Source organism: Balaenoptera musculus, chromosome 8 (genome assembly GCF_009873245.2).
Source record: "Balaenoptera musculus isolate JJ_BM4_2016_0621 chromosome 8, mBalMus1.pri.v3, whole genome shotgun sequence".
Lineage (NCBI taxonomy): Eukaryota > Metazoa > Chordata > Mammalia > Artiodactyla > Balaenopteridae > Balaenoptera > Balaenoptera musculus.
This window is the reverse complement of record NC_045792.1, coordinates 18,188,909-18,200,600: the sequence shown is the minus strand read 5'-3', so window position 1 is coordinate 18,200,600 and position 11,692 is coordinate 18,188,909. Positions and strand designations below refer to the sequence as shown.

The following is an 11,692-nucleotide window of genomic DNA, read 5'->3' as shown; positions in this document are numbered from 1 at the left end:
CAGTGCTAAGTGGAAATGCTTGAAGCCCCATGCTGGCGCTCAGCCCATAGCCTTGCCTGCCTTCCTCCTTTTTGTTACCTTCTCCACCTCTTAAATTCGGGCATTAATCTCTCTTTAACACTTATGAACAAGGGCTGGGCTTTGTAATGGGCTGAGTTTATGAAGCAAGGGAGATTTTCACATAGTGTGAATATGGCATGGAGGTGGCGGGGCGGTGGGGGCGGGGGCGGTCCAGGGCCATGGAGGGATGGTTCTTTCTTTCCCGTTGTTTCCAGAGAGTCTCCCTTTCTCTGATTTGAGGATTAATACGAGATCAGATCAGGGGTTAATTGTGTGCTTTTGCTAATGCACTCAGGAGGGGCCGGTAGGTGGATGTGGGCAGTGAGGCAGCAACCTTCAACAGGTACCATCTAGGCAGAAGCACAACGCTTTAATGATTCTTTCTTCTTTCCATTTCCCTGGTGAGGCTCTAGGACTGTCTCCTCTCCTTATACCTCTCTCCTCTTGCTCTCCTTGCAGACCAGTTCTTTCTTTCTTTTTTTAAAATCGAAGTATAGTTGATTTACGATATTGTATTAGTTTCAGGTGTACAGCGAAGTGATTCAGTTATCCATATATGTGTATTTAGATTTTTCCCATTACAGGTAATTACAAGATATTGACTATAGTCCCCTCTGCTACACAGTAAGTCCTTGCTGTTTATCAGATCAGTTCTTTCTTCTTGTTTATTTATTATTATTATTTTTTTTATTTGGCTGCGCCGCACTGCCTGTGGGATCTTAGTTCCCTGATCAGGGATTGAACCTGCATCTCCTGCATTGGAAGCGCGGAGTCTTAACCCCTCAACTACCAGACCAGTTCTTTCTTAACTTTCTTTAAATTCCTTTCCTCTTACAGACTGTAGACCTTAGCTAGAAAAATAGTCCTTTCACAGTTTGTTCTTTATTGTTAATCTAATACCCAGGGACTGGGTGTTCCCAGGCACCTGTTAGACGTTGCTGTATTCTCTTCTATCAGAGGATAACTAACTCCCTTCTTTCACTTTCAAGTGGCTTCTCACGGGTCTTCCTCTCTCCCATGACTCCTGCAGGTCTGAGCACTTTCCCTGCGAGTAGGAGACAGGGGCGATGTTTGCTGGGATGGAATCGCCTGTCTTTGGGACCACCCCATTAGCAGCTCTTGTGAACCGTATCAGTTCTGATGTAAACTCCAGCCAAGTGGCCTTGTGAGGCTGGAAGTGGATTTTTGCCTCTAGTTGGCTTCTGCCACCTTCCATGACCCTTCAGTTCTTGGGACCTGACTCCTGGCCTGGGGCAGTGCCAGAGGCGCGCAGCGGGATGCGATCATACGTGAGTCTTGCGGGAAACCTCTGAACCACGCCGCGTGTCAGGGACTGACGGAGGGGACTCAGGACTCAGTGCCTGAAGACCCACCCGGGTTGCTAAGACTGTAGCACCTCCAGGGCTGACTGTCCGGAGACCCAGGGAGGGCGCTTTCCACCACCCCCCGCACCCCCACGACCCTGGCCATTAGCCGGCGGTCAAAGTTTGTGCCCAGAATAGCATTTCCCACCTCTTGTCTCCTACCTCTGCCAAGCTCCGGGGTAAGGGCAGAGAAGGGGACTCTCCGCAGCCCGCGCAAGGGCACATTGCTTCTGCTTGCTCTACCCTGGGATTACTGACCTCAACTCCACCCTCTTAAGTGGAGCGGCCGGCTGAGAGGAGGCACTTTTGGGGGCCTGAAGCTTTTTCAAGCTTTCACTCGCCCCCTGAAGACTTTGCCCTGAACTGACTGACCGCAGTTCTCGGGAACTGTTTCCAGCCAGGTTCCGGGGTGGGGGTGGGGGGCGGTGGGGGGGGGGTGCGAAGCCCAGGAAATGCTCAAGACTGAGAGGAAGAAAAGTTTCCCTCGGGACTCGACCTTGGCCTCCAGGGGTCGTGACAGCTAAAATGGGGAGTCTCCCCTCGACCATAGATCCCCGCACACCCGCTGGCACCTGGTTCACCCGGCCCGCGAACTGTGCACCTGGAGGCTAATCTGGATGGTCAGAAGGCCCGGAGGCACGACAGGCCTGGGCTTGGGGCCCGGGAAAGCGACCTTCTAAAACCGATGTCGGGGTACAGGGGATGCCGCCCGGAGCCCGGAGAAAAAGTTAAAGGAGAGATGACACGCACTGAATGGGGCAAACATTGGAGCCGGAGACCAAACTCCGCGCCTGGAGCAGCAGGGGAAAAGAAAACCCGTTTCCAGTGGAAATTAAAAACCTGGGGTTGCAGGTGGGGGCTGCTCCTCGCCCCTCACCTCCACTGCCCCCACTAAAGGTTCCGAGTCCCTGGCACTCCTCTCCACGAGCTCCTTCTTTCCTCTCGGCTTGGCCGGTGAGCGGCAACCGCCAGCGCCCCAGCAGCAGCTAGATGTCAGGCGAAGCCTGGAGCGCGGCGCGCGGGGAAGGGAGGGGAGGGGACGGGAGGGAAGGGAAGCGGAGGGGAGGGGAGGGCAGGGGAGGGGTGGGGCGGGGAGCGCGCGCGGGTTCGGCCAGTGCGGGTGGTGGGCGGGCTGAGCCCGGGGACAGCGCGGGAGGGGGGGGAGGGGGGGGGGGGGGAGGGGGGGAGGGAGGAGGGAAGGGGGGCAGCTGTGGGCAGGGAGCCGGGCTCGGCCGCCAGCACTAAAGATGGAGAGGCGCCGGGGCCTCGCAGGGGAGGGGGCTCGGCGTTGACGTGGGACGCGGCGGAGGCGCCGCAGCCGGTGGTGATTTGCTAACCTCGCAGCACAGAGGAGTTGAGGGCGATGAGAGCGGGTACTGCGAACTGCCGGGCGATGCCGCCGCTGCCGCCGTGATACCGAGAGCAACAGTTCCCCAGCAACACCCCTCCCCGACACAGGCACACACCCCCAAGAGGCACGCACACATACCCCACGGCGCCCGGCTCGGCAGTGGTGAGTGGGGGGCCGGGGAGGGGCGCACCGCCCAGCGATAGCCGCGCGCCGGGGCGCCCCGGGGCTGGAGAGGTCTGGGGGGCGCGCTCGCTTCGGCCACTCGGCCGCTGGGCTTGTGCCTTATTTTATTCGGCTTGTTCCCTTCCTGCTGCCGCAGCCGTCGCCAGCGGCGGTTGGGGTCTGCTAGAAGGGGGAGCCCCGGCTGTCAGCTTGGGCGCAGCTGCCTCCCCAGCCCTTCCGCTCCAGGGCACGGTCGGGGTGAGAGGTGGGAGGCAGAGCGGTCTGCGGGGGCTGAGGGCGCAAGCGGAGGGTTGGGCATCAGGAGGCTTTGTACCACCAGGGGCCGGTGGAGGAGCCGGCAGCCGGTGGGTGCTCATATGCCGACCGGTGCGCGGGCGCGAGATAGGGCTGTGGTTTATTTGTGTGTTTATTCGCCCACCGGCTGGGAAGCTAGAATCGGAGGATACGAGGAGTGGATCTGGGTGCCGAGGGGAGCAGGACTGGGAGTCACTTGGGTTTTGTTTCTCTTTGAAAAACCTGGTGGGCTCTTTTTCTTGATTGGACTTAATCCCCTCGGTTTTGGAGGGAGGGGCTCCGTAGCGGAGCGCTGGAGTGTCTCCAGCTCTCCGGGCCCTCCTCGGCTCTCGGCTGGACCGGCCGTGGTGCCGGAGCTCGCTGTGCGCTCCCGGCCGCGCTCGGTGGGTGCTCGGCTCTGCACCTGATGCGTTCGGGATGGCTTTCCCATCCCGGCGCGCCGGCAGCTCGCTCGTACAGCCCCTGGAACACGCGCTCGAAATGCGCACTATCTCGCCGGCCCGCGGACCCACTGGAACGCACAGACGCGCTCGGCACCGACTCGCTCGCCTGTTCCCCGGGACGCTAGCAACGTGCCTGGGACGGGCGCGCCGGCTGCTGGCGCCACCAGCCTGAGGCCGGGGACCTTGCCCGTCGCTCTCGGGGGTCATGGCCCAGGGTCGGAGAGGGAGGGCCCGCAGATCCCTTCTCGCTTTTCCTTCCACAACTCGCTGTCGGGCTTTTGTGCTTCCACTTCTCCGCAAGGCGGGTCCGCCTTCTCGCCGCTCTCGCCCAGGCGTCCGGCCCGCCCGGACTCTTGCCTTTCGTCCGGGTCTCTTTCGCTTTCCCTCTTCCCTAGCCCGGCTCCCTTTCTCTTTGCCGTCTGGCTTTCCCGGAAAAGTTGCTTCCCCAAGTTTGCTGAAGTCGTCTCCAAGTCTCCGTGGGGACGGCTGGGAACTGGGCGCGGGGGTGGGGGGCGGGCAGTGTGAGAGCGCGATCGATCCCCGGAGCTCGAGCGGGTTAGCGCCGGCTTTCTCCCGCGCCGCGGTGCTGGGCGCTGCAGCCAGCGCCAGCCGGATCGCGGGCGCCGAGCCGCGGGTGGCGGGGACGGCTGACCAGGGCACCCTGATTTCCCTCAGGACCCACGGAGCTTGTTTTTGGGGAGGAATTCGGGTAGCCCAGCTTACACTCTTCCGATTGCTCCCTCCTAGTTTTCTGAAACCCCGAAGTCTGCGGGGAAGCGCATGGTGGCAAGGCGCGGGTGAATGGTCACCGCTCCCACCCCCTGCCCCACCCCCACCCCATGGCCTCAGTTCCCACCCCAGGGTGGGAGCAAAAGTGTCTTGATTAGTCGTCCTGTTAACCCTTTCGGAGTAAGATTTGTGGCTCTGGAGCCAATAGGGTTCCTTTTGGGGGCGGAGGCCAGCAGTGTTCCAAGAGCGAGCAGGAGCCCTTGCTCTACGTTGCTCCCACTTCATTTCACCGCAATATTGGCCACAGTTAGGCAGAGACTGGGAGGGACCTGGGCCTGTGAGGTCTTTCTGACACTCTTTAGACAGGTTTGTGAGTCTCAGAGCCCTGTTACCGATCCCAAACGGCGCTTTGGGAGAGAGTCCTTTGTCTCCAGCCCTGTTTTCCCTTCATATTCAATGTAACTCACATCATAGATGCTGGTGCCAATATCACTTCTCGCACCTCCAAGCCATTAACAGTATCAATTACTGCTCCGGGTTACAGGACTTGCCCACTCCTGGGAGCCTGTGAGGTACACTTGGAGTTCATGTTCCCAGCATGTGCACTCCTGGCTTTAGGGGTGCATGTTTCCTAGGATCTCTCTATAGGTCCTTCATGACCTAGCCTACATATTACAGGTCCTCCTGACTACTGGGCACTTGTGGGCAGGGGATAAGTGTGCCATATTATATAAGTGTGCACATGTGTTAAGTCTCTCCCCCTCTCTGGCTGGTGCATGCGCACACGGTCGAGATTTTGGATTACATACACAATCACTCTGAGGTACCCATGGGCAGTGGGCAGAAGTGAGCCAAGCTAGTACATGGGCTACGTGTGTGTATTTCTCTTAGTGCCAAAGGAGGTGGTCAGGGCATGGGTTCATCAGTCCTTTGCAGCTCTGAGAAGAGTGGAAGGACAGAGGTCCAGGAAGGCATTGTCTGAGGGTGAGGAGGTGGGCTGGAGGAGAAGAACTTTGCCCTTAGATTTCTGTGGGCTGCGACTCCAGGCTGCTAGCCCCAGCTAGGCTGGGTTTTGCTCCTGGGGCTACCAGGTGAGGCAGGATTTAGAAAAACTTTGTTTCCAAGATGAGGTTTGCTGCACAGGGTGTTGAGAGTGAAACTGAGTGCTTACACTGACCAGAGGAAGGGGTTAAATTCTTATTCTTTTAAATTAAGTGCTGGGCAACTTCTCATCATCAGTGTTGGCTTTGCATGGGAGCCCCCCACCCTCAGACTTAAAAGAAAGCCCAAGACTCACAAGACTCTATTGTAATTTTCATTTGACTTCGTCTAACAGATGTCAAAGAGCAGTGAGTTAGGCATGTGCTGTAGCAGAACCCTCTCTTTACCTTCATCATCCCTGGGCCTGTAAAGACAGACATGTAGATTTCTAGGAAGCCACTTCCCCTCCATTAAAATCTCCAAGACTGTCTTGCTGCAGGTTTGGGGGAGGTGCTGTTGTTTGAATTCTTACTTTTAGGGACACTAACTAATCTTCCTTTTGTTCTTGCATCTCTTTTGCCTCTTTCTCCCTTTAGCCCTCTACATTGGCCCAGGAAACCCACCCTGCCCTGCCACGCAGAGCCAGGAAGGAAAGAGAGCCTCATGCCTAAGCCTCGGGGAGCACCATGGATCTGACAAAGATGGGCATGATCCAGCTGCAGAACCCCAGCCACCCCACGGGGCTCCTTTGCAAGGCCAACCAGATGCGGCTGGCCGGGACGCTGTGCGATGTGGTCATCATGGTGGACAGCCAGGAGTTCCACGCCCACCGGACGGTGCTGGCCTGCACCAGCAAGATGTTTGAGATCCTCTTCCACCGCAACAGCCAGCACTACACTCTGGACTTCCTCTCTCCGAAGACCTTCCAGCAGATTCTGGAGTATGCGTACACGGCCACGCTGCAAGCCAAGGCGGAGGACCTGGATGACCTGCTGTACGCAGCTGAGATCCTGGAGATCGAGTACCTGGAGGAGCAGTGCCTGAAGATCCTGGAGACCATCCAGGCCTCAGACGACAATGACACGGAGGCAACCATGGCAGATGGCGGGGCCGAGGAGGAAGAGGACCGCAAGGCTCGGTATCTCAAGAACATTTTCATCTCGAAGCATTCCAGCGAGGAGAGTGGGTATGCCCGCGTAGCTGCCCAGAGCCTCCCTGGGCCCATGGTGGACCAGAGCCCTTCCGTCTCCACCTCATTCGGCCTTTCAGCCATGAGTCCCACCAAGGCGGCGGTGGACAGTTTGATGACCATAGGACAGTCCCTCCTGCAGGGGGCCCTTCAGCTGCCTGCCGGGCCTGAGGAGCCGACGCTGGCTGGGGTTGGGCGGCACCCTGCGGTGGCCGAGGTGAAGCCGGAGATGATGCAGGTGGATGAGGTGCCCGGCCAGGACAGCCCTGGGGCAGCCGAGTCTAGCGTCTCAGCAGGGATGGGGGACAAGGTTGAGGAAAGGGGCAAGGAGGGACCCGGGACCCCAACTCGGAGCAGCGTCATCACCAGCGCTAGAGAGCTGCACTACGGACGTGAGGAGAGCGCCGAGCAGCTGCCGCCTCTAACCGAGGTTGGCCAGGGCCCCCCAGGCCGACCGGAGCCCCCCGCGCCCCCAGCTGAGAAACACCTGGGCATCTACTCCGTGCTGCCCAACCACAAGGCCGATGCCGTGTTGAGCATGCCGTCTTCGGTGACCTCGGGCCTCCACGTGCAGCCCACCCTGGCCGTCTCCATGGACTTCAGCACCTACGGGGGTCTGCTGCCCCAGGGCTTCATCCAGAGGGAGCTGTTCAGCAAGCTGGGTGAGCTGGCCGTGGGCATGAAGGCAGAGAGCCGCGCTGTCGGGGAGCAGTGCAGCGTCTGCGGGGTGGAGCTTCCTGACAACGAGGCCGTGGAGCAGCACAGGTAGGCCCCTCTGTACCCATCCCCCCCGACCCTGAATTTCTGGCCTTGACCCTGCCTTCATACGCAGCTATTCCCGAGTCCTGGGGCCTGGCTCCTCTGTTCTCTTTGCTATTTGCGAAAAACCACCTGTGGGGGGACACTTTTCAGGTGTGGTGAGGGGGCCTGGGGTCTTTCCTAAACACTGGAGAACTTACGCGCCCAGTTTCTTTTTTCAAAAATACGATTTTATTTTATTTATTTGTTTTTTTGGCCACGCTGTGCGGCTTGCGGGATCTTAGTTCCCCGACCAGGGATTGAACCCCACGCCCTCAGCAGTGAAAGCGCAGAGTCCTAACCACTGGACCGCCAGGGAAGTCCCTGTGCTCAGTTTCTTACTAGGCTCTTTCCTCTCTTTTTTGCATTTGGGCTCCCATTTTGCTTTTCCTGCTGTTGGGTCTGTTCTCCTTTGCCTGGAGTGACTCATCAAGTGGAGGGAGGGAGAAGTGGGGTGCGGAGGAAGGGCCCATGGCCTGGATCTGGCCACGTAGCCAGGTTTCAGGTACCTGAGTTCCCATGTGGTGGTTCCTGCCAAGGCAGCCTGTCTGCAGCTCTGGAGGATGGGAGGGGCTGGAGGCTGCTTAGATCACAAGAGCAGCTGCAGGTTCCAAACGTCATTCCTGGTGAACATTCATCACCAGGAACATTGCTTCCTCTCCCTTCTCATTCTCTGTCCCTGTAAACACATTTTGAGGGAGTTGATTTAAATTCAAGGGGGAAGGATGGGTAGGAGAGACATGGGTTTTGCAGCGTGCGGCCTTACTTTTAACCCCTCCCTACTCACATTGAATTAAATACCACTTTGGGCTAGCATTGGCTTCCCTCTGGCTTCTGTTTCTTTCTCTGTGAAATAACTTTTATGACATGCCTGGTTCAAGTGCTTTTCATGGAGTCACGTTTTTGTTACAGCAGTTTTTCAAGGTGGATGACGTTCTTTTACATAGGAAGGTGCTAAGACCTTTTCCGAGGGTCATGTAGATACTGAGGCAGAGCTGGATTCAGATTCAGGTCTTAACCCTCTTGCACTTGGCTGCCTCTTGGAGTCATCAGTCCCGAAGAGGATCGTATCTACAGAACAGAGGGTTTTGAAAATTGCTCATCAGAAGTGGAGTAAACACAGAGGGAACCTTTAGTGAGTTTGGTGTTCATCTGCATCTGTCGTAAGGATATGCCCATCACATCACCCTGGGTTCCTGGGTCGGGTGAATGGTGTCAAGAAGTCCAGTTTCTCTTGCCATCTGTGATAACATTTCCCTGCACACCCTCTCGCCTGCTGTTTTGCTGATCTTGGGTGGATTCTTCACTTTTGCCCTCTTCTACCCTCCCCCCATTCTTCTGTTGACCATTCAGGAGGGGGTGGGAAGGAGAGGGGGTGGGGGCATGGAGGTGGAGGCATTTGGCGGTCATCTGATTAGCCCAAGCTGAGCTGGAACCTGCTCCAACACCGCTTAATGGGGGGCTCTGAGACTTACCTTGTGGAAAGTGCTGCTGAGCTAAACATAGCCGATCCCTTTCCGGTCGGGTGCGAAAAATAACCGCCACTAAGGTGTGTCTTCGTGATGCTTGTACTGCTCAGAAATAGACCGAGGTTGTGTTTGTTTTTGCTCAAACTTTCCTAAAGAGGAAACCCTCTCCCCAAACTCGACCAGATAGATGATCATCTTTTCCGGACGTGAATTATTTCAGTTATGTGCTATGAGAAATGGGGTATAGTGGAAAGTAATTTAAAAATATATTTATTTATTTATTTATTTGGCTGTGCTGGGTCTTAGTTGCGGCATGCGGGATCTTTAGTTGCAGCATGTGAACTCTTAGTTGCGGTATGTGGGATCTAGTTCCCTGACCAGGGACTGAACCCGGGCCCCCTGCATTGGGAGCGTGGAGTCTTAGCCACTGGACCACCAGGGAAGTCCCAGGAAAGTAATTTTTTAAATTGAGGTATAATTGACATGTAACAGCTTCAGGTATACAATGTAATGATTTGATTTTTGTATATTTTATGAAATGATCACTATGATAAGTTGACTTAGTTAAAATCCATCAACGTACATAGGAATTTTTTTTCCTTGAGCACTTTTTAAAGATCTACTCTCTTAGCAACTTTCATATATGTAATACAGTATTGTTAACTGTAGTCATCATGTTGTGTGTTATATCCCCAGGGCTTATTTATTTTATAACTGGAAATTTGTACCTTTTGACTACCTTCACCCATTTCTCCCAACCCCTGTTCCCTGGAAAGCAGGGGTTTTTTTCTGGCTTCTTGTTGGGTCTTGCTTGCTTCTTTTTACCTGAGAGGGCTACAAAAGCTATTACTCTCCCAGGGGTTCCAAGTTCCCATTCTGTGGGACCCTTGTTCCTCTGGGGAGAGGTGGAGGGCTGGCTGTGGTCTACCCCTTCAGAGCATGGGTGGCAGAACTAGCCGTATATACCAGTGAGAGCTTGGCAACGTTATGTAACCTTCTTGAGCCTTGTTTTACTCTCTTTAAAATGGAGGTGGTCTGTAGGGTGGGATGCTGAATTAACGAAGTAACATCCGGAAATCCCTGGAGCTGTGACTGGCACTTAGTAACCAGGAGGGTGAGGAATGGACCCTCAGACACTTCCATCTCGCCTGGGTCTCATCTCGGCATCGCCCCACCTGGCTCTGAGTTCTAGCGTGTAGTGTCCACAGCACTGCCATCGACGGGTTGGGTTGGCTGTGAGGCGGTGCCGAGGATATCCCCGTCCTTGTGAGCTTGTGATGGCAAGCCGCCAGTCCTGGCGTCCTTGGCATCACGCTGTGGGCTGCTGACACGGAGACTGTGCTTTTGACTGAGGGTGGAAAGTCGGCTGCTGCAGCCCAAGAAGCTGGAGCCTGGGGCTGTGCCCTGGATGGAGAGCTGTGAGCTCTCAGGAAGTCAAGGGTGGGGAGAATGTTCCCGTGTACACTCCGCCCTCGCTCTGACGGGCAGCCCCTGGCTCCTGGTCAGGTGTGCTTTGGGGAGACTTCTCCTCTCTCCCTGTCTCTCAGACCTCCAGGATTAAGGTTTGAGAGACAGGGAGAGACTTCCCTATTTCCTACTGCTCTCTGTTCCTTCCCCCACATCACAAGTCCCAGCGTAGCACACACAAAAAAGGCAAGGCAGAGCAGCCAGAGTGGGAGATCTGATGTCAGGAGGCTGTGGAATTGGCTGTGAATATGACAGTGACGAACATGACGAAATGACAGGCTACACGATTTATTTAATTTTGTTGTTAAGCCAGTAGGCTGGTAGGTAAAGGTTAGGTGCTTGGTAGTTATTGTTGTCTTTCTTCTTGGTGGGGGGTAGAAGGGCATGGAGAGGAAGGAAGGGGAGAGTGTTAGGAAGGGATGCAGGAAGGAGGGTTTGATTCTACAACAAACCATCGGGAGCTTTCCTCACGACTTGGTCCCAAGCTGGTGAGAGGGGAGCCTGCTGGCCCGACAGACAGTTTGAATGAAACTTTATAAAGCTGTGGTCCCTGCAGTGCATGGTGAGATGTAAAAGCAATGTCAGCTGTAGCCATGGATTGATGGAAAGCCCACAGAGATGCTATCTGGGTAAATCAAACAGGGCTTACCTGCCTAAAGGATCCAGAAGGCAGTCAGAACAATCAGAAGACCTGCTAGATGAGCAGATCTATCCAGGCAGATTTAGGAGTAAGTGCTGGACCCTAAAACCTTCCCAGGGGGCCCATGTTACAGAGGGTAATGTCTGAGAGAGGGAGGGTCACATCAGGAAGATTGGACTCTCCTTCTCTAGACTCAGTCTCTGTTCTGTCTCTCTCTCCCTGAAAGGCTGGGCCTGTTCTGCATGTAGCCTTGTCTGGATCTGGTCTAGGGACCAGCTCTACCAGGCCAGGTGCACCTTCTCCTTCTTAAGAGTTATATACATGGGATAAGATTACGGGGAACTGTGGTTGACTTAAGTGTCAACACCGCCCTCATGGTCCTCAGTCTCCCCAGGCTCATATAGCCTGGTCTTAATATGTTTGTGAATTTAGTGCTGCAGAATCAGAGTGGGATCTGCTTTCCCGGGAGCCTCTGGGTCTTCTACAGACAAGCCCTTGGATCAGCTACAGTGTGTGTCCTGCACACACACAGTAGGAACTCTTGCCTGGTTCTTGCAGGGGTGCTCAGGAACCACATGGGTGGGCTCAGCCTGCTTCCCCCACTCAGGTGTGCAGCCCTTCTCAGAGGCTTCCCAGGACCAGCTCTAGGGTACATGAGCCACATCGCTGAGATGTCAGGGTTCTGCCTGGCCCTTTGCCTTGGCCTCTTTCAGGTGGCCAGCTT

General features: G+C 55.6%; 1 protein-coding gene across 3 annotated transcripts in view; it reads left to right on the top strand.

The window, feature by feature from the left end:
- Positions 1-1,924: 1,924 nt before the first annotated feature.
- The window catches only part of ZBTB16 (zinc finger and BTB domain containing 16), a 178,597-nt gene continuing 168,829 nt past the window's right edge, over positions 1,925-11,692 (top strand). Inside the window, exons 1-2 of one of the 3 annotated variants that reach the window (XM_036859567.1) lie at positions 1,925-2,378; positions 6,002-7,359. In XM_036859567.1, the coding sequence (XP_036715462.1) occupies positions 6,092-7,359 (1,268 nt within the window). In that variant the 5' untranslated portion in view covers positions 1,925-2,378; positions 6,002-6,091. Of the gene's footprint in view, positions 2,379-2,654; positions 2,938-6,001; positions 7,360-11,692 lie in introns of those variants that run through there. The other 2 variants (XM_036859568.1, XM_036859566.1) reach the window with 2 other exon arrangements.